Genomic DNA, 22920 nt, shown 5'->3' with positions numbered 1-22920 from the left:
AAAACAGTAAGACAGAAGCACAACCAGTGTGTGATACAGGAGCTGACACATGTTTTCACTTACAAACCATAGCTGCAAAGCAAAATCAATTACTTTTTTTTACTTTTCTTAATACTAATAGAGTAAATCTCACAAGAAATCAATTACATTTTAGTTCTGGTTGGGATAAGACAAACTCTTCCAAGAGCAATCCCAATTTACATTTGTAATTTTTGGTTTGCTTTCTCTATGGCCTTGAAATTCATTGGCCCTTTCAAGGATCATTTTCCTTTAATAATACATGTGTACTCTTGGTGGGGAGAAAAAGCAAAACAGAACAGTGATTGCACAGACACTTACATATGATGAAGGAGATAGTTTCTGCCTCTAGTTTTCTGCCAATAGTTCCTGCCTAGAGAAACTAGGACACTCAACTCACCCTAGTACCAGTGCGTATTAGCACACTGTGTCAGCAGTAGAGTTCACAGGTGAAGGCAAGCAAAGCCTTTTCGTTCTTCATCTCCCCTGACCTTCACCCCAGGCTTTTAACTTTCCTGCATTTTTGCTGTTTGGAGGCTTGAAGAAACAAAACAATCAGGAAATAAGACCCTGCACAGGCTATTTTGCTTCAATGTTTGGGGACTTATACCAGAGACCAGCTGTTTGCCCCATGTGTGTTCTGGCAGTCATTGGGTTCCCTGTTAGTTGATGTGATGCTGCCCATGTTGAGGTCTTCCTCCTGCTTGGCAGTGGGAGAGTGACGTCCAGGTGTCCATGAGCTGATGCTTACCTGCAGCTGAACTGTGTTTGTTTGTGGTTTCAGGAACAAAAGATGCTTGAGCCTGCACGGTTTTGGAATGTGACAGTTTTTGTGTGTATTTTTGCCTGGTAGGGCTGTGGAGCATACAGAAGCCTGAATCTCTGGGCATGGAGCTCTTTCCCAGCTGGTGTTAACCCGTTTGCTGTGGGGCAGGCTGAAGCCCTTGAAATAAGATGATTTATTCTCTTCAAAGCCCTTTATGACATCCTGAAAAGTTACTTTCCTGGTTTGAGGTGAAAGGGCAGAAAAGCCTGTGTTTACTCAATGTTAACTCCCAGCATGCTACTGAAGAAGCCAGTTGTTTTCAGTACTCCTTGTAGCTGGTGGAGACATTCCCAGAATGTGATTTAGGGGGAGCACACCAGAGTGTCACTACTCTTTCCTGGTGTAAGGGCCTGTCTGCCTGAGCCTTCTGTTGCTGCTCTGCCTGTTCACCCATCTCTGAGGAACAAGTATCAGGTGCAGACACAGAGGTGTTTTGGTGGCAGCACCCTTGCACAAAGATCTACATTGTCCATAAAGAAACTGGCTGTCCTTTTCCTCTTTCTCCTTAGCAAATCATGCAAAGGTGCCCATGGCCAGATACGTCTGCTTCTGACCCTGAGTTCTTGGTCAGTCAGACTGAGATAACAGCAAGGCTGGAAGAATAGGTCAGGAGGATGAGGAGAGGGAGGAAGGATGAAGGCTCCAGATCTATTTTGTAAGTCCAGTGCCCTCCCAACAGCACCTTGGTCCATCAATGGATGGAACAGGGTTTTGGTCTAATTGGATTTCCCTTCCACCCCATCCTTGTCCGCATTTGTTCAGCACTTTGAGGGTTCCTCCACAGAGGCCTATGAAAATAAGAAGGCAGGTGGAAGAAAGATACAGTTTCATCTGCTTCTGCTGCTTCCCAAGAGAAATGAGGCTGCCTCTTCCCAGCCACTTTTTCATCTGGTTTTAGCAGTACCTCATTTGTCGTGTATGGCAGAAAAATTTCCTCCTTCCCTTAAGACTCCAGTACTTTCAAAGAGAGCACACAGCCTAGAGTCTTGTGCAGTAGAGGAGATCAAGCCCAGATTTCATCTAGTCTGAAGTAGATGCATGCAGTTACGAGGAGATACTTTTGTGGGCTTGTTAATGTGTTGGAAGAAGAAATTCTGATAGTAATCCCAGCATAAGCATAAGCATCCTCACAGAAACCTTAGAAAAGGCTAGAGAGTCTGGATGTACTGTAACTATAAAATGTTCCTAGATTCTTTACCTCCATGCACTTATAGTGGCAACCCAGTGAGCTCCATGGAAATAAGAGGAAAGAAAAAGAAAATAGAAGTGCTGTTAGGATGATTCTCACTGCAGTTCTTAATGCAGCCTCATTTTAAGAAAGAGAGCAGTTGCAGTTTGTCCAGCTGGGTACTCACATGCTCAGGTGCCCAAATTCATTGATCAGCTCAGATAACCAAAAGCGGTGTTTGACGTCAAGGGCCTGCAAGCCTTTGGCAATGTGCCATCCATCTCATAAATCATTGTTCTTTCACTGAAAGCTGCCAACTACTACTGCCATGAGAGATTTCTGTTGTGCATGAATGTCTGGAAAAAAGCATAGAAGATTAATTAAACAGAAGTAATAAACACTTGCCAGTGCCTTTGATTTCAGTGAAAGCTGTTCATACTCAACACCTATGAAAAAATATACTGTATGAGACCATTATTTAATTGAAGAAATATTTAAATAGAGACAGAGTCAACGGCAAAGCTGAATTCTGGAATATGCTCAATAAAATCTAGCCAAACCTTTTTTTTTTTTTTTTTTAATGTGGTAATGTGCTGATTCTAAGGAATGAGGGAATAGATCCAGACTCATGAGCAGGGAACTGGGAATTGCATGTGATATGTGTTTCCACATGCTTAAATGTCCACCTGGAAGTGCAATCTTTCATTTAAGAAAAGTTTTGCAGGCATTATATTTAGTAGGCAGTAAATCAAACATATGAGTTTAAGCACTCCAAGGGACAAAAATAGCAGTCACATATAAAGATCTGAAGATCCATAAGTCTTGGGATCCATAAGCATTTTTCTTTTTCCCATATACGTCTTTTCCTTTTCAGGGTTTGCTGATCCTTCAAAACAAATATTTAGAACACTGAAGTCTGTTTTACAAATTGGCTGTAGGCTTAGTGGCTGAACATGCTCTTCAGAAAGTAAAATACCATAATTGTGGACATACTGTAATGGTCAGAGATACATTTTCTACTTTTTCCCTCTGTTTTCACATAAGTATCTTGCCTTTAATTCTATGAGCCACAAATCTCTTGCAGTCTTTAATTTACATTGGACTCTCTCACTCAGCAGACCATTGCCAGAATGCATGCCATCAACTGGAAAATTTCACTTGATTTGCTGGATCTGAATGAGATCCCACTCTTTGAGATCCCACTTTTTGTGAGGTCCCTGTAAAGTGATCGTGGGTGGCAGACATGATCTGCATTCATGCTTTTTTTCTGTAAGTGTTACTTTTGTTGTAAATTTAAACGCATTTTGGAGAAGATGATCTCATAAAAAGACATTGTATCGTAACTGGGGAGGGACTGAGGAGCATTACTAGGCTGTGCTGTGTAGGCTGCAATGTGTGAAAGCACAGGCTGAAACAGCCCATGATTTGATCAGGCAGTAAAATCAGCTCCACGGGTAGCTGGTGCAGAGCTGGAGCAGAGCACAAAACCTGGCACTGAGCTGGTTGTGTTTTAGCAGAAGGGGCAGGAAGGATTGGCATGTCTGGGAAATTTCTGACCTTGATGAGCAGGGCTGGCATTACCTGCACAGTCAGAGGATGCTCCCACAGCTCTGCTGATGTAGCTTTGCACTGAACACAGCAGGACCAGGTGACCTGAGCTTCTCCAGATCTGCTCGCTGAAGTCTGACTCTGGACAGGGCTTTTCAAGGCATTTGAAAGCCTGTGAGACTGAGTCCAGTCCAGTCCCTTTGCCTACCAGTGGGTATTCCTTGTACACCTTTTGGGAAGGAATGTGTGCATGTTGCATCAAGGTAGTGCTTTAAGCAGGCTGTCTGTGCCAGGTTTTGCATAGGGTTGAAGCCCAAAATTTAATTAAGTTTATTATTTAACAAACTGATAAAGGGGGGTTCTTTCTTCAGCTTCCTTACTTCATTGCTGGAATTAGCTCAGATAATTGCTTCACTTCTTTTGAGGTCTCTTGCATGGTAATTTCCTCTCATAAAGTGTCTGTCACTCTCTGCTCTCTACTGAAAATCCAGAAAGGACTAGTTAAGTGCTAGGGGAAAAAAATACACAGAAAAGCTGAATCTCCAAGTTTGAATCCAAAGCAATAAGCTCTAAAATGCCTTTTTTTCAGACTAAGTGGCTGAACTGAGTCTTTTCTTTGTGACCCTTTGTTTAATACCATGGGCATGTTCTGTATCAAGATATAACCAGACCTGACTCAAGAGAGCAGTCAGTCTAGGAGACGAGCCAGGCACACCAGAACATGCAGGGGATGCAATTACTGATGGGTCTGGTTACTGTGTCAAGCCTGCTCCCACACATGAACCGTCTCCCAGCCTCTCTTCCTAGACCTGATTACTCACTTCTCCTTCCTTCCAGACAGACACATACCTGTAGGCAGGGAAAGAGGACAGCCCTGTTCATGTTGGCTGCAGAGATGTTGTCCCCTTGCCATCCCAGCACATCTCTGGCTGCTGCACACCTGGCTGGCATGGGTGGGAGCAGGCCAGCATTTGTCAAGGTGTGGAGCCCACAGACACCCCTCTTGTCCTTGCCTCCTGTAATTTATATTCCATTATAAATCTGTAGGGCCAGTGCTGCAAGGATGTGCTGTGGAGCAGGGGGAGAAAGGGAAGCAGCTTCAACTGGTGGAGAGAAGGGCTGCAGGGATGGCTAGAGGGAAAATTGTGACAAGAAACAGAGACAGATGGAATGGTCTGCTGGTTTGACATAGCCTAAAATAAACCACTGGATAGAGGGTAAAAGGATCTGAAAACGGAAAGGCTAAGTGTAAATGGTAATGAAATGGTAAATATGCTCTACAGGTCCACTGTTGCAACAGTGAGAGCCAGACTTGGACTTCAGCTCCATGTGGAGTCAGAAGTACAATTCTAGGTAGCCATGATTCTTTTTGAGACTGAAAACAGTCTAGTTAGCAAATTTCAAGCAGTAATACAGTTACAGATGAAACCCTAAAATTTGTTTTTTCCTGTTTTATCTCAAAGTGATAGCTTCTTCCATTTCTTTTTCAATGGGACACACTCCTCCAGATCACACTGAATATGTGTGAAAGATGGGAGTTAATGAATGGCGTCCTGTTCTCCCTCATTAGTAAAATGTGTCTGCTGTTGACTTTGGGCCAAACACTGATCTCAGTTATAAGACAACAGACTCCTAATTCTACTATGAGCTCATACCGTTGCCATTTAAACTCAGAATTTAGGAAAAGACTGCTGATTTTTTAGGTACCTCCAGTTTTGGACTCCCTAATTCAAGGCAGCTTCAAGGTAGGATGAGCTTGGTTTCTCATGTTGGTCTAACCAAAACAAGCATTTTGCCATAGCAAAATGCTTCTATTTTTTGTTTAGGAGAACCACTTTCTGACTATCTCAACTACTGAACACTAAAACAAAGTTGGGGGTGGCGGGGGGAAGAAGAGGGAAAGCATTTTTGTTAGAATTTCTTGGAAAATTGGTATTAACTTTTCAGACAGATGTAATGATGTCCATGACACAAGCAGCATATACTGTGCCACTGTGGTAGAGACAAAAGGTGCTTGACAATATACCTAAAAGATTTTTATAATTATTCAGTTCAAAGCTTTATATATCTTCCTTTTTTTGCCAATTGTTCATGAAGTGTATTTCACCACAATTTAGAGCAAATTCGTAAACAAAATTGTTTCCTTGCAGCAAAAACTATGACTGTCAGTCTTCCAGTTCTTTTTCAAGAAAATAGAGAAATAAATATTGATCCAACCCTTTTTCCAAATTTTTCACTTTCAAATCCCTTCTAAAATATTAAACATTCTCCTCGCTATCTCCTTCTTCATAACTGCTGTCCATTGATTTCTTGAAGCTTTTCTTTTGCTTTGATTACTAGTTAGGAAATAAAACTCAGCAACCGAAAAATTGTTCCTCGTGCTTTTGGAAGCACAAAACTGTTTAATATGTTCATCAGACTCCTTGAGCTTGTTTCTAGTTTTTCAAAATAAAAAAGGGTTTTTTTAATTTATTTTTTTCTAGCATCATCTCTTAATAGATATCTCTTTGATACCCACATTTCTTCTTATCGACATGAGTAATGAAGGGAAGATCCTATGCCACAGTAAATTTCTGCAAGACCTCACAGAGCTAACAGACCAAAGCATGGAGAAAAAAAAGTAGTTAAGCAAATGTATTTCATATAATTCTTAGTTTATTATCTGTGAATTCATTTTTCCATTAGTCAACTCTTTAATCATAGCTATCATTCACTGATTTAGACTTGTCTTTCCCACATGTGAGTGTTCTAATCTAGTCTTTGTTTTCATCCCTAGCTAAAAAGGAAAATTTTCATCTAGATGCTCAAATTTACTCCTTTCCATGCCAGCACTGTCTCAGACTATTTATTTTGAAGAGCTGCTTCTGGCATTAAAAGCATTAAAGAAAACTTCTCCAAGGACCACTCTTCATTGGTACATGTAAATAAAGGCAGAGAAATCATGCAAAAACATCAGAGAGAGGATGTCTCTGTCTCCCATCCCCCTCCCACAGTGGCATCAGTTTCTTATTTCATTTAAGTCATAAGTGACTTTGGCAGATAAATTCTCCTGGACTGTTTGCCCTTTTGTCTCAAAGCAGACTCCTTGCACAGCAAAATGCAATTTCATCCCGTTCAGTGAGTTCCATAAAGGCCATGGAAAATTAATGGCATCCAGAGGTCACATCTACAGCACAGTGAGAGTAAGAGATTGCACAAGCCATGTGACTTGGCTCGCCACTGGCACATTACCAACTCAGGGCTTTCATTACCTCCATGGTGCGGCTGCTGCCGCTAACAAAATGTATGGCTTTGGTGGAGCTAAGCAATGTTGAGTAAGTGGAGGAAGACAATAATGTCTGCCACAGCACTATCTGTGTCCTGCTGACCAAGGTTAAGTCAGACAGACAGCTGACATAGGCCTCTGATACAAGAGGAAAGTTGGAAAAGACACGAAGTCAGCTTTGTGCGGCTGTAAGAGAATCACCCTGAAGAAAGAAAAATCATTCTGTTTTGCCCTGACATACTCAAATTTAACTTGTCTTCACTGACCTTGAAGTATTTTCCAGCAAGGAAATGCATCCTGTAAAACACAGGTTTGGGCTAGAAGTGCTGTTCTCTACTTATCTTTACTGAGGTCTTTGTGCCAGGAAGCTTGCTGAATTTCTGCAGGTTGCAGATTGGTAAGGAAGGCTGCAGGAGAGGGGATGACAGCAGAAAGGGAAGAGGCACCACCCCCCAAAAGCAGCTCCCACAGGTCTCAGGTGCAGTCTTGTGCCAACAGCAGCAGCTCTGGCAGCACAGAGATTTGATGCCTGGGCACAGCCACAGTACTGCCACACATGCCAGGTTGGCATCCTAGTCCTTTCCCCACACTCTTTCCAACCCTGGAGAAAATCAACCATTTACTACTTTTGCCCAGTTAAAAGGCTCAACCTTCTCTCAAAATTTTTAAAAGTAACAAAAATTCGCCATTACTAAATCCTTATCCTTTCACAGGCTGGTAACGTGCTCCTTGCAGTTGAATCTGCAACATTATTGGGTACTCAGCCAAGGAACCTTTGAAAGCAATATTAACAGGCAATTTGCAGTGGATTGCAATGTTTTCCTGGCTATGGCAAAATGCTGTATTACTGCAACCAGCACACAACATAGACAGAATCCCTTCAAGAATTGCTTCTTTCTTCAAGCTACATTTTAGCTTTCATTTAGAAGGAAAAAGGGAAATTCTGTTTGGATTGCAATAAAAGATAAGCTCAAAGGCTTACCTACAAAACAATAAAAATACCTAGTGAATTATTGTTTTTTATATATATATGCTCCTATTCTAAACTAAACTCAAGGTTTTTTAAGATTGGCTCAGGGTTTTTAAACAGTTCCGACTTTTGATCTTCCTGTTTTACTTTGTATTAGAAGATACTATTTTTAAAAAAAAGCCTGCAACCTCTGTATCCTCAGGAGAGCTCCAATGCTTGACAGAGAGCTGCTGTCTCTGTCAAGCATTCACCTATGATGTTGGCCCTGCACACTTGGCAGCTTCCCTTTTCACTGATTTGTGCAAAATTTCTGTGCTGTCCTCAAGACTTTCAGGAGCTTCTCTCTCTCTTTCTGTCCTTAGATTGGTACATCTGCCCAATAACTGTAATATGTGAAACACATTCTGCTTTTTGGTGTAAAGAACACCAAGTTTTACCGGGCTCAGATGCTCTGTTCTCTCCCAGTCTTTGGGTTATCTTTTGGGCTTTGTTAAATTGCTGGCGGAAACCCATGGAATAATGCTATTTGACAAGCAATGAGATGAGGGAAATCCCCTGGGTCTCTCTTGCAGGGTGGTGCAAGAGTCACCTGCAAGAGGCTGTGACACATTTGATACTTGAGGTTCCCATTAGCACAGATTTCTTTCTTAAATGTACACCTCGTGGCACTATAAAACAGATGGGTCAGTTGAGAAACCATAACAGTTCAACTGTACTGAAAGAAGATTTAAAGACAAATCCACCTTAACATTAACTAATGAAAATATATTTTCATTTTGATACCAAATGGTTCAAAAAATTGTGAGCAGAGGGAGTGCTTGGAAGGTCATTGGTAGGGTACCACAACCACATGCACTAACAGTTTTCTGCAAGGAACCTTAAAGATTAAGCCCAGTCTGCAGAAGAAAGGTGAGCCTCCATCTTTCTTGTAGGCTCCCTTCAGGTGCTGTAAGGCCACAGTTAGTTCACCCTGAAGCCTTCTCTTTTCCAGGCTGAGCAAGCCCAGTTCTTTGAGCTTTTCCTTGTACCTGAAATGCTCCATACCAGCAGAGAATCCCTTTTAGAACTGAAGAGCAAGGACCAACGACAGGACTGCCTTAGCAACTCACTTTATGCTGGAAAGGCAATTGCCACGTGTACACAGGGCAGTTCTTTTGGCTGTGTGGCTGCATGCACTGTTGCCACATTTTCTCCCTTAGCTGGACAAAAAATCTTTGCTTTCTGTAGAGAGTATGATGTTCATGTGGACTGCATGTTCTCCTTCACTCAGAGCCTGTCTTGTCCTGATCAGGCTGTTGAACCATTTTCTCATTCCTGCAAATCCATGCTTTCTGCACATCTGTATCTGCATGAGTATGAAAGTAGCTCTATTGTGACAGCAACTGCCCAGAATCTGTTAGCATTCCACTAAAAATCTGATTTTTGACAGATTTATAACCAGATTGTAGAAATCAACTGCTGGAGGAAATGTGCCATTTATTCTCAGCAAGAACACATTTTATTTTTCTGCAGTGGTTGTTACTAGACTGTTTTTTAGAGGCTAGAAAAATAATGTTATGCTTGTTTTCATGTATTTCTTTTTAAGTGAAAAAAACTTCAACCTTTTCATAAACATTTAAAAACTGTCTGGTACAGTAACATGTTTATTGCATAGTCCTCTCTGATGTTTCTTGAGAACAGGAACTGATGAAATGGCATTACTGTATCAGCTCATTAAAATACAGCTTAACTGAAGAAACAACAGCTGACTAAAATAAGATTAGCAGCTGAAAAATTAATGTCAGAACAAACAGTGTTGTTGATAGAACAAAGGTAGCCCTTTCTATTGCAACAAATATTACTATATCAATTTTTAAAAAAACCTGAATTGACAGCAGATGTAACAGACAGCATTCCACTGCTCTTGCAGGAGCTTTTGAAGTTTTGCTGCAAAACGTTGTCAGTGAGCCCAAGGTGAACTACTGCACGCCTTTTAAGGCAGGCAGTGGAAGAAGTGGCAGGAGTGAGGTCAGGGGAAAGCGAGTAGACCATCAGGGCTGGTCTGGATGTAAGAACTTGCTCCTCTGCAGTCGTAGCTGCCATCTGCAGCAGTTTGCAGAGGTCCTGGGCAGGGTTCACTGAGGACACCAAGCTGCTGCCTGCTAATGTGACTGCTCCTGACATATCACGCAATCTTTTGAAGCCTGTGGGAGTCAGTCCCACCAGGACTACACTACACAGTTATGAAAAAAAATTCTTTCAGGCTAGGCAATCTGAAATCTTTCCACTTTGCCCTGCTAGTCATGTTTTCTAGGCCATTCTTGTTTGTCTTTTTACTGTCACTAGTATGATTTTCCTGAGTGCCACTTCACACACACTCCTTCTCAAGCAGCACTATAAACAGTGACAATTTCATACCTCCAGGCAGGAAATTAGGGAGGGAAATGAGAAAAGGTTCTCTTGCTACAGAAAGGTCTTTCTTTGACAGGAATTCTAAGTGCTTTGACAGTTTGCAATTAAAGGACTCCCGCTTAAAGAGTCCAAAGGTTGAGGAATTATTTTTAACACCAAGAGAATAAAGCCTTGTCTACATGTTATACTTCAAAACTTTGTTTTGAATTGTACAGGAAATTTAAAATTTAATAAAAGGTAAAAAACTAAAGGCCATGGGAATCTCTGGTGTAATACACATATCCACGTAAACTGACAAATAAATTGAGTGCATTAGAAAGGAAGCTGTCTTTGATAAGCATTCTTGTTCTTTGCTTATCTCCATACCTGCCTGTCTGTTGGGAATCCTTTCTTGTAATGCTTTCTTATCAAAGATATCAAGGAGATATTTGGCAACCTGTGAGAAACCCTTTGTGTTTTCTAGAGAAGTTGCCTTTGCTGTATCTTTAACTCAGAACTGAAGGCATATTTCTGTACTAGTCTGTGTCAGAGCTTGTGACAAGGACTACAATTATATCTTAAAAGCTAATCTCTGCTACTCTGCTCTTCCCCACGGCCCAGGGTTCTCAGGCTGGTTGAACAGACTGAGCTTCTATTACCTTCAGGTTTAGCACATCCCTTTCATGCCTCACATTTCCAGAGGCTTCCTTTCATGACCACCTCCCTGAAGCAGATGGCCACAAGGAAAGCAACATAGTCTTCTGTGCTTCGGAGATGGGGGCACAGGGAGGAAACGTGTCCTTAAGGACTTTGAAGACGTGTTTCAAAGTCCATGAAAGCTTGTTTCATTGTGGAATTGGTAACCTATATGTTTTTCACAGCCAAATATGCTGTAGGAGACAGATTAATGGGTGCCTAAGAATCTTGGACTGGGCACTTAAAATTATTCAAGGAAAGGTTGCAGACACAGCCTCCTCTTGCAAATTTATTTAACATGAGGTATTTCAGTGGGTAAATCTTGCTTTCAACAAGGCTAAACACTTAAGGCACCATGCTGAAATCCATTCTCCTTCAGAAAAACTTTATATAAAGATATAGGGGGAAACATGGAAGTGAATATGACAATAAATTAAGTGGATGCTTGAGTTCAATCTCGAATTTGTGTGGGCTTATTGGCTCACTTTTAGTTATATTCTTGCTGTAGTGCTTTCCTGAAGGAGGATTCATGACAGGGATTATCATGTTGAATTTATATGAAACGTAATTTGGAATAAAAAGCTTTCAGGCTGCCTTTCATAAGCTGCTAAATAGTCTTTATTATCCCTGCTTCTCTGTGAGTAGATAGAACTAAAGAGGTAAAGACATTTTGCACTGATCTGCACAAGTATAATTGGTTACTTGGAATTAATAACAAAAATCCTTCAGAGGAAAGAGGAACAAGAATAGATTTTGACTGACTACATTATAATGGAATGAAATTATTTCAGTACTCCATGTGATAAGGAAGTAGTTATGTCAGTATCACTACATACCCATTAGGGCAAACTTGATGGTACTAGATGGAATCTGTAATACAATCTTCTGCCGCAGTAACTTTCAGGAGGAGTGTGGGAGCTCAGCACATCACTCCTGATGTCCAGAGCTACCGAGAGAACCCTTGGGGGGCTCGGGGGTTTTGGAATGTTGCCAAAAGCACTTGGTGGCTTGATTTTGATCCATCTAGGGATGTGCCACTGATGTATGAGGAGATGGAACCTGTGGGAATCACTCGGGTGTGAATGGTGAAGGAAAAACATAGTTATAGGGTAAATTACAGATTTTGGGGTTTTGGTACAGGGGGGTTGTGGAGACAAGATGGAGGAATCAGGGTGTGTCACAAGACTCTTCTTTCTTCTTCTTGTCGTTCATCTTCTGGTGTGGTGTTGGCATTTGGGGATTGATCTGGGGTGAGGGTGTACCTGGTGATGAGGGTGCTAGGTATTGGGGATAAAAAGTAAATATGATATACGTAGTTTTTGATATAAAAGATGTGCCTGCCTTGGGGGAAGGTCAGAGTGCCTTTGGCTGCCGTGCTGGTCAGATCCAGGTCGGGCAGAGAAGGGACTTTATAGATAAGATATAATAAACAATTCTGAAGACCGAAAAACCCTGTAGTCCAGACTCATCTTTTGAGACACAGCCTGCCAAACCATCCTAAGCATGTGTGGGAGCAGAGACGAACAGCCGAACCCCACAGAGGAGTAAGACAGCATGGCTACCTGAGCTGAATCTAACTGCAGCTAATCAGACCTAGATTTTCTGCCATTATTTATCTGAGTAATTGAATGTTGGTTACAGCACAAGTGAGCTAAATGATCGACCCTCACTGAAAGCATCATATGTGGACTGGAATAGGGAAAAAAAAATCCAGAGTTTGCATCCTGAGGCAGGGAAAACAGTGGTAGTACAGCTGTACTTGCTGTCTCCTTTCTCAGGAAGATTGCTGCCATGCCAAATTTGCAGTAGAATTTGGGTAGCTGGCAGGGCCTTAAGATAATGTTCAAATTCCCTCTGGACATTTTCTTGAAGGACAGCAATCTGTCTTCATAATCTTCCTAGTCTTTGTGTGCTTGTCCTTTCGGTTCTGTCACGGTTCTTCTTCCCTGCTTTTCAAGTGAAAAGCATTCTTGAGTTAAAACCTTTGGGAATGGTGGTTTGCTCTATACAGAAATGATGCTGTTTGGATTAGGGTGCCCCCCATACTGCATTGCAGAACCAGGACATTTGGGACTTGAGAAAAGAATCTAAGTTCTCTGCTTTATGGTCTTGAGTCCAGTCCTCCTGCCAGCAGTTTGATCTCCATATAGATGTGATCAGTCACTTCCCCAGGCTGCAATGCATCTGCAGATGGTTGCAATAGCACCTTTCTTACTGGTTAGACAGGGGCCCTGACAGCAGCAAGAAAACTTGATCTGCGCAGTGATTTGGTGCAGTCAGTTCTCCTGAGATTGGTATCTATGCCTTGGCACTCAGGAGTAGATGGCTTCTCACCTGCCCAGCAGCTGTTTTCTCTTCTGGGTGAAATGGCTCCCTTGGGAGAAGGACTAACAGGGGAGGAACCGAACAACCAAGGCAGCTCTTGCTTTGTGAAGCTCCACCTCCACTCTGAGTCTCCTTTTCAGTTTCAGTGGTCTCCTCTGCATCTGCCCTGGTGGTCAGAAGCCTGAAGAGACCTTTCAGAGCTCTGCAGAAGAGCTGTGAGATACACAGGAGTAAGACACATATGATGAAGCACCTCCTAGCAAATGAATTAATAGTTGGTTAGCATGGGCTCAGCCCATTATTCAGCCCTTTACTTCAGGACCAATAAGTTATGTATCTTACCTTGCTGCACAGTGAACACTGAAAAGAGTCCTTGTGGCCTCCAAAACAAGGTGAGCCAGGAATACTTTCCTAAAGTTTATTTGGCCACTCAGGTTTTTCTGCATGATGGGATGTTCTCCAGTGCAGCAAAGCACTCCTCTCTGGGTAACATTCATGGTATCATGACATTTGCATTCAGCTCCTTGTCTGCCGTCTGCTTTAATCTAAGGTCTCTACATTTTCAGACTCTCCCACCCATTCCTGGCACTTACAAGGTTGTCACCCAATAGTAAAAGCACTTCCTTGTCTGGCTTGTCTGACCACTTCCTGTCAGTTTAGCATTCCTGAGCTTAGACCCATTTTTCCTGAACTGTTCCAATCTATGTTTACTTCCTCTGCGCCTCCTATCTTTTCTTTACCTTCTGTCCCTTCCTACCACAGACACATTTTTCCCCTTGGGATGCTCTGGTCTGTCACTGCCTTGTGTTTTGCCATTCATGTCTCCCTTCACCAGGTGAGGAAAGTTTTCTAAAGGCTCTTACAAACCTTTCACTTATCACACCCCCCTCAAGTGCAAGCTGACATCTTTCATGGTAGTGAAAAAGTATGCCTTGTCTCAAAGCTCAGTTTCAACCAGGTCTTTCCACACACTAGTACTCTTCCACAGCCTGTGTTTTCCATCCTTCTTCTGAAAATTTTCTTTTGCGAGCAGTAATTGCATTTCCTCACTTACAACTTATGAACTTCATGTGTCTGTGCCCATGCTTTCTACCATCTCAAAGTTAAATGAAGCAAACAAAAATTGTTCTTGATCAGCAGTGTTTAGCATGTGTCACCTCTTGACCCTCTGTGGTGAGCCAGATGCTGTGCAGGTCTCACAGTCGCACGCCTGCCAACTGGGTCAGTCTGCTGGCCTATCGGGGAGGAAGCGATCGGGTGGTGCAGCAAGCTGAAGCGTCTGTGCTTTGTTTTTCTTCCTTTTTTTAATTTTTTTTATTTTTTACTTTGCTTTGCTAAGGTTGGATTTGTGAAAGGAAACCACCACTGAGTCCGTATCGTAGGGGGAAGAGAGACGTGCCGCCTTGGTTCAGCAAGAGTTTATGTGCTCTCAATCTTTCCTGAAGTTTCTATCTTGCATACCCGGTGATTTCCTGTTTCCTTCTTGCTGGCCCTGATCTTCGTAGAGATAGTGCCAAAGTGAGAAAGTACTGCCTTAAGGCCAGAGAACAATTCCACTAACTTTTAAGCACTCAATTCCAGCTGCTGGCTGAACAGATCCTCCTCTCATGTGGAGGTCCCAGGAATCTGTTACACTGCATGTTATTTGTGAAGAGAGAAGCTGAAAAAAATTTTAACTGGAATGAACAGCCATTTTAGGGTATTAAATCACAAAAACAATGTGAAAAATTCTGAGCAGCCCCATGAAATAGACTGTAAATGTCTCATATAGAGACTTGGTTGTTCTGGATGGTATTTTCTTCTGGTGTTTACTGTTGGTGTTGGTAGTTTTTTTAAACATTTGGTATGTTCACAGCTACATGAATGCAGTTCGAGGTCTGAAACAATTAAGTGTGAAGGACTGTATGAAATACATCTTTTTACACACCTGGTAAAATGGAAAGTCTTGTGATGTTGTCTCTTCAGAAAGGGCCTAAGTTTTGATTGCTCTCAGGTTTTGGCTTCTCTTCTCCTTGAAATTGTGCATATAGATTCTGCTGCCCACAGTTACACTGGAACCAGCAGCTTTCCTCATTCAGTGCAGTACAGAAATGCCGAGGTTTTCTGTACTGTAAGTACCTTGCAAGTTGGATTTATCAAGGAAGTCAGAGTGAGTTGAAGAGGCTCAGTACTCAGCGTGAAGAAAACATAGGTGGTTTCATGGAGATACAGTGGAATTAAGTGCTCCAGCCAAGGCTGCACAGGGAACCAACATACCCTACAGATCAGGATGTGCATCTCTAGACTGCATATCAGCAAGTCAAGAGGGAGCTGGACTGTTCTTTCAAAGAAATGAATGAGCTTCAAGTGCAGGAATATGTGGCTGGGAGCAGACACTCTGTCGCCCCCAAAGCATGTTCGTGTGCACCTCCTGCTCTCACTCGGTCCGTCCTTCACTTCCAGGCAGGTCCCTTTCTCACCACCAGCATGAGCCACACTTCACAAAAGGAGACTGGAAAGCTGTAAGATCTGCAATCCAGTAAGGTGGTGCATTTAACTCCACTAAGTGGCCTTCCAGTGAGAATGGCAGACTTTCCTTTGTGCTGTAGGTGCCACTTTGCCTCCACTGAGTCAAAAACATCTCACTAGCTACCTTGCATGACTTTGAGTGTGTCCTCTGATTTTACACCACCTTTGCAGAAACTCAATTCAAAGAGCCATGGATACTATTCTGTTTAGCTTGCAAAGCTGTTCCCTCTTAGTCTGAATTGAGTAAGAGATCCCTTAGGGCTCCTCTCAGTGGTCTGTCTAGTCTGTGCAGGGTCTGGGAGTCTTGGTGCTGTAGCCACTAAACATCAGAGGGGTTTTTTGGAAAGCGAGAGAGAGAAAGAGAATGCATTTTTCTGTTTCAAACCAGAAAAAAAGGGTCAGAGATTCCCCAGGTAAGAACAGAATTACATGAAGTTTTGTCTGCTTGACATGAAATGAACCTAAGGTGGTTTTACAACAGTAATTCACATTTTATAGAACTGCTTTTGTAAAATGGAATAGCTTCTATTTTTCTTCTTGTTAATGTCTTTAGGCAATTCCCATGGATGGGAGTTGATCTCATTGTTTTTCAGTGCCATGTGAATATTTGCTTTACAAGTAGTGACCTTGTTCACACTGCCTGCAGTTGCTTTTTAAAATATGGTGTTTCTGCCTTCAGGGAAGAGAGAGGGGAAGGTAAACTATGCAGTCTTTTCAGATATTCTCATGCATGATATTTTCAAATTGTGATTTACCTGTAATGTGCGTAGTTTAGTCCTTGCAGTAAGCTGTGTTAGAAAAAAAACAGCTTTTCTCTCTTGTGCTTGTATAGCTGAAGAAAACATTGCAAAAAAGAAAGTAGGTACAAATTTTGACTAGGTGGAGAAGTAGCAGTGTACAGATACACATTCTACAGCTGTGTGCTTTACCTCATCACTGCTGGTCATTCCCACTAAACATCTTCCAAGACCATGTCTGCTAGAGATGCACTGAAAGGCCATATTTTGGGTCTAGTTATGGACTATATGAAATGGACTCTGTGGAACACCTGCTCCCAAACACAGCATTTCTTCCGTTATGTAGCTTTAAGTGAAACCCAAACCCCCAGTTAGTGTTTCTTGTATTTAATTGGCAAAGTAGGCTTACAGTGCATACACTGAATACTGGCCATATGCCATAAAAACTATGCATACTTTGCAAAGAAAAATTAAAATCAGAACTAACTCCCGGAAGACCTTTTTCTTCCCCTCAACTCATTACAAAGCTCAGGCAGACAGGGACTATGGTGCCAGCAGATCAGTAATGCAAAGAAACTCCTTGTTAAAGATTTATACAACAGTTTTGAACATGTGATGCCCAAAACATGGGTGAAGATACTCCTCACAAATACATGTGAAGCCCTTGTCTCATGAGATTCTTCAGAGAGCTGCAGATTATTCCTATCTCTAATAATCAGCTCAGAGCAATTGCTGCTGTCCAAATCTGACTTACATCAGTTGGGAAATCACTGCTAGGTTTGAAACTCCATGGTGTTCTGGTTTTGATTGAAGTTCTGCTTAGAGAAAAAGCAAGAGATTATGGAACAATTAGAGACAGCTACAAGTCCACTTGTCACTGTATCTACCCTCAATGTTCAGTTCAAAACATTGCATTAGTCAGAAGGGTAGCAAAATGTGGGGTTTCTCTTTTTTTCAAAAATGTTGCAGACAAAATTGCTGGTTTTCCCCTTCCAAATGAATGCACTAGCTTTCTGAGCTGAGGGACATCCTCAGGGTATTTGGCTAGCAGCTTGAAGTGTGTCCTTTATTAAGGGGTGAATAGTTTATCAGCAGTGATAAGCTTAATATTGTTTGCGTGTTGAGACTCACAAAGGCTTCAAATTGCATTGTCTGTACAGATGGAATTTGCTCACCCACATTGTTACATCCTAGGACATGGTGTGACACAGCCTGTCATGTCAGGCATCTCTTTTACAATAATAATCCTTTCACACCAGCAGAGAGAGAAAGGCTCTTCTGCAAGGCAAATCTCCCCATCCTAAGGGAGGGGAGCTCCTCAAGGATGGTGGTCAAGCCTCTGACATCAAACATAGAGGACCCTTCACTGCTGAGCGAATGGCAGTCTGTAGGCCAGCCTTTTGTCAACATTGGGTGCAAAGTCCTGTTTGAGCTGGTGCTAGCTGAAAGAGTGTCAGACTACTCTTAAAACATGACCCCTTTTCCTGCCCCTAGACCAGACATAAATTTATCCTGGTCTGAGAGGATATAAATTAATCTTTGAGGGGGCCAGAAAAAAAGGAATGTGTTATTAAGAGGAATCTGTACTCTATGTTTGCATTTCATTAACACTAAGAGGCCCCAGTCAAGATCAGGATCTGTGGAGATGTGACACAATGTGTGGATGCAAGTGAGAAGCAGAAGGGAGCTTCAGTTTTGGAAGAGGTCACTGGAGGGTTTTTCCTGGCCCTGTTAGAGGAGAGCACCCCATACAAGCAAGGCAGCATGGAAGAGAAAGAAGCCAAATGCTGCACTCTCCCAAGTACTGAGTGCTAAATATGCATTTACCTGGAAGATAATGTATGAAAGTGAAATGTGACAAGGACAGTATCATATTATAGTTTAATGCATAAGTGGTATTTGTTCATAGTTTATCTGCTAAAACCATGTTTTCTTCAGATTCAGTGTGCCCAGGAAATGGTAGAATGTCACATGTCACCTATTATAAGCATACCCCTTGGGTGCCTTTGTGTTAGAAAAGGTTTCAAGTATCAGACAACTTTTCTGTAGGTGTTTGCAGCTTTCTAGTCAACTCCGGTGAAATCAGTCAATAGGGAGTAGCATTGTTTCACCTCAGGGTACAAACTGTCTCTCAGAAACAAAAATATTGGGATTTTTTGATGACAGTAGCAGAATTCCTAACTTCTGTATGTCTGGGAAAAAAACCAAATATCATCCAAGAATCTCCACTTTTTACAGTTTGCAGGAAGTCACTTCAGTTAGTTTTTGCCATTTAAAATTTATGGGCATATTGTCTAGAGTTTAAGCTTCACCTGCAGTCAGTGTGGGCAGACTGTCACCACCAAAGGGGCTTATCCCTCTCCTTGGGGGGATGAGTTGAGTTACTTTCTGTGAGTTTATGAAGAGCATATCCTTGACAGAAATTGCATTGGCAAATCCTAAGGCTGTGATTGCTTATCCTTCCCGGGCACCTCCCGGAAGATGGGGGTTGCTAAACAAACAATGCTCCTGCCTTTTCTAGATATTCCCTAAGTGCAGCAGGGAGTAAGCTACAAAACTCTGTGGTCAGGATGCTACTTTAATTTAATAGCAATTTAGACACCTAATGGTGTTTAGCAGAGTTGGTGTCCCAAAACCTCATTCTAATCTCAAGCAAATGAGCCCAGCTGCAGGGGATACTAGGCTGGCCTCTGGATCAAAGGTTCCTGTGGACACAATGGTAGCAACTGCATATGCACAGGAAGGAACAAAACCTCCAACCTCCCCATTCTCTTCCTCCTACGGAGTCAACCCAGGGCAGTCACAGCTCTCGTTTATGAGCAAGGAAAGGGACACTCAGAATTCAGACATTCACCTTCTCCTTGGGGAGAAGGAGGTGGCTGGACTGAGGTCTTGAGTAAGCACAGGGCCTCAGGTTAAGCTTCCCTGGAAAATACCTGCTTCAAGACAATACCGGGAGAAAATATCCTCCAGGACCTTGTTTTATTGGACACTGTATCAGCAGTCAGTAATGACTGTCACACCCCAAAATCACTTGAATACAATTACTGCAACAAAAGTTACTGCACATAAATTACACATTTTCAAGGAAACACATATTAGCGTTGCAAAAATTTTAGGCCACTTCATGGACAGGGCTAGGAAAACCCTCACTTCCTCCCAGGCTGAGTGTGTGGTTGTGTGTCTGTGAGGGATGTATTTGAACTCCACTCTCCCTGGCAATCAACAAAATACAGGGTCAAGTGATTAGTGCTTGTGGTAGCAGCAAAGAGAGAGCTCAAAGGGCTTGCCAGATCCTCCCTAGCCTTACTTCTTCCCTCACATACAAATACACTTACCAGTCAGAAAGAAAAACAGCCTCTGATCTGTGTTTTCATTCTTATCTTTTGCAGCCACTTCCACATCTACAACTGGGACAAGTCATCTCACAAAATGTGACATAAAGCAGAAAGCCTTCTGTGTAAATGGGGGAGAGTGTTACATGGTTAAAGACCTCCCAAACCCGCCAAGATACCTGTGCAGGTAAGAAATCCTATTTGTTTCTTTTGTTGGCCTTTGGAGCCATCAGGTCTCACAAATGGTTTTTTCTTTGGAGGAGCACCTGAAAAATGTCTTATTCTGAACTTGCATTTCTTCATTTTTTAACCATGTGGATGGGGAAAGAATGCCAGGAATAACCTATGTGTTCTGGAACTGGGAACTATTTCTACATGATGGTGGCACAGCATCTTCTATTGGTGTTTATATGGCACAAAGTAACACAACTTGAGCCTTAAGTTAGAAAAAAATGAAACAGACACTGTAAACTAAATATTCTACATTTAGAAAGAAAAAAAAGAAGGGGTGTGGAAAACTACCTTGAATATCACACTTCGTATAGAAGAAGCTGTTATTTTAATTGTCTGATGTAGTAACTGAACAGTTTCTGGTGAGACCAGATTCACAACTGTTGTTGTGTTTAATTGCGTAAAATCAATGAATGTCCTGGTCATGGTGGAGGTTACTGTTTGGTTTGCTGATCTTGATTCATGAAGTCATATGAATTTTGTTTAGTGGGGTGCTTGTGCACCTTTCTCAGGTCCTGGTTGTGCTGTATTTGTCTGCTGCTATAGTCCCTTGCATCAGAGAGCATCCATGAAGAGCTCCAGCACTGGAATTTATCTCCTGTCTGGGAGCATGTCATGTAGCTTTTACCCCTGAAGAGGAACTAGTCTTAGGGACTTCTTCACACTAGTTTGAGAGGAAACTCATCCTTTAAACCTCGGGAAGCATCCTTGGTTCCTAAGAGGTATGGAAAAGGGTGCACTTCTGTGAGGATATCACTGTTTTCAGACAAAGAGATAGTGGTTGGTGAAGATTGGTATCTGCTGAAAGTGCTTAATTTTTCAGTCTCCTTGGGCTAAAAATTAAGAAACACTAATTGTGAAGATAGCTTTGGTAGGTGAGTTAGGTGAAGGTCTGTGATGCTTTCCCTAGGCCAGGAAGAAATTGACTGCTTGTCTTCATTGGTTTTTTTTGGGTTTTTGGTCTTCAGGTTTTTTAAAGGAAAACAAACAAACAAAAGCCAACAAAACCCCACCAAACCAAAAAATGTTCTGGCTTACCTGTAAGTTTACTCTTTTTTTTGTAGAAAGATATTACTTGCACAGGTTTGTTTCACTTTGGATTTTCATGGATTGCTGTACTGCTGAAAGCAATGAATGCTCCATTGATTTTCAGGATCATTTTTAGCTAGAGCGAATATGGAAAAGTTATGTGTGCTGTGGGTTGGATTCTTTTTTGAGAAAGATTTGTGTTAAATTTACATGGTTTTTGTAAGCCAGCAGTCAAGATGAGCAGTTTGCTATGACTCTCCAGAGCATGCACAAGAGCCTGTGTGTTTCAGCTTCCTATCCAAACACTGTTCAGAAACTCCAGTGAATGGCAGAGCTGAGCATTGAGCAGGCTTGCTAATCATTAATGTTGTCTTGGTAGTTTCAGAGGTAACCCATCTTCACTGGTATGAAGAGTTCTTTATTTTAATTCAGACATCTGTGTATGTTCTGTAATGATGATATAGACTGGCTAATTTTTTAATAAAAAGTCTTGGGGACATTTGAATAAAGTGGGGACTGTTTTTCCCTGTTGTGGACAAGAAATAAATTTTAATTCTGAGGCTGTACTTCAAGGAAAAGGCGATTCCCAGATTTGGCGGATGTGCCTCTGCCTGGGTGGTCCAAGACATGTTTGGAAAAAGCATCAGAGCTGTAAACTTAGACAGGGTGAATCTCATTTACAAGAAGGCAGTGGAGAAGGATTCTTACCCTGAGAACAGTCAGAGCCACCACTATTTTGCAGAGCCATTTACTATGCCCTCTAATACTTGCCAGATCAAAAATTTTATGTTGTGTAGTAAAATGATGCAATTCAGCTATATGTGAAATAAAAGTGAGTACTTGAAAGTGGGTGAAAATGAAGGGTCAAATACAGTTTTCTTCTTATTTTTTTGAAAATAAAGATGTCCACTTTTTATTCTAACATTCCAGTTATCTAAAATAGGTATCTAACCACTGCACATTGTCTTCATTGTTCTGAGAAAACAAATCTACTCCCAGAACATGCTTGTGGAAACAGAATGCTTGAAATATGGTACTTGCTCTTCATATTTCTGCCTCAGTAGCAAGTTCACATTTTTCCATATGGTCCATCTGTTGAGAGCAAAAACAAAATTTCTAAAGCATGAGCCATATAATTCTAAATTGGTTTTATCCCTAACCAAAAAAACATGACTCAGATTCAAAACAACCATGGAATTTTCCAAGTAATCTGGTTTTTTAAATCCCCTATTCTACTAAAAAAAAAAATCCTAAATCCATTCTCCAGTTAAAATCTGGCTATATATTAAAAAATAAAATTTTATTAAATACATACTGATGATCTGGACAGAATCAGATCTTCTGCTCTGGATACTACTGTGAACTTCAAGAAAATTCCCTGCTTTCACAAGGTAACCATGTGAAATGCTCAAGAAATGTGTGAAGACATAGTAAAGCAATGTACAGCTACATCTGTGGTAGCATGTCTTTTCCCCACACATATTTTAATTAAGGTCCAAGACAGAGTAAAACACTCTCAAAATAGGACAGATGAAATAAGAAGCTTTGACTATTTAAATAGACTAGTGTATAAAATTTTCAGAAGCTTTGTAAAAACATGAGTCACATTGTGAAAACATCATAGACTTAAGAAGCCTTGAGATGTTACTGGCTTCCTATGAGACTGAGATTCCTAAGTCATTTCTGTTCTGTTGGAAATGCGTCCCCAGGTTCAATGAAGAAAAAAGATTTCAATAAATGCAAAATTAAGACAAAAATTCCTAGCATTTCCTTCTTACTTGAAAAAATCTATGTCAATTATAAGATCTGTTACACTTTTGGAGTGTTCTTTTGAAGAATCATACCATGAAGGTCTTGATAATCTGACCAATTGATTTCCAACTTGCAGACATCA

General features: G+C 41.5%; 1 protein-coding gene across 6 annotated transcripts in view; it reads left to right on the top strand.

The window, feature by feature from the left end:
• NRG1 (neuregulin 1) overlaps positions 1-22920 on the top strand; it is a 176215-nt gene that overhangs the window by 124248 nt on the left and 29047 nt on the right. For all 6 annotated transcript variants that reach the window (XM_050987240.1, XM_050987239.1, XM_050987238.1 and 3 more), the window contains one exon: positions 19824-19953. In XM_050987240.1, the coding sequence (XP_050843197.1) occupies positions 19824-19953 (130 nt within the window). The remainder of the gene's footprint in view (positions 1-19823; positions 19954-22920) is intronic.

This window comes from Serinus canaria, chromosome Z, assembly GCF_022539315.1.
Source record: "Serinus canaria isolate serCan28SL12 chromosome Z, serCan2020, whole genome shotgun sequence".
NCBI lineage: Eukaryota > Metazoa > Chordata > Aves > Passeriformes > Fringillidae > Serinus > Serinus canaria.
This window is presented reverse-complemented; position numbering and strand designations above follow the sequence as displayed.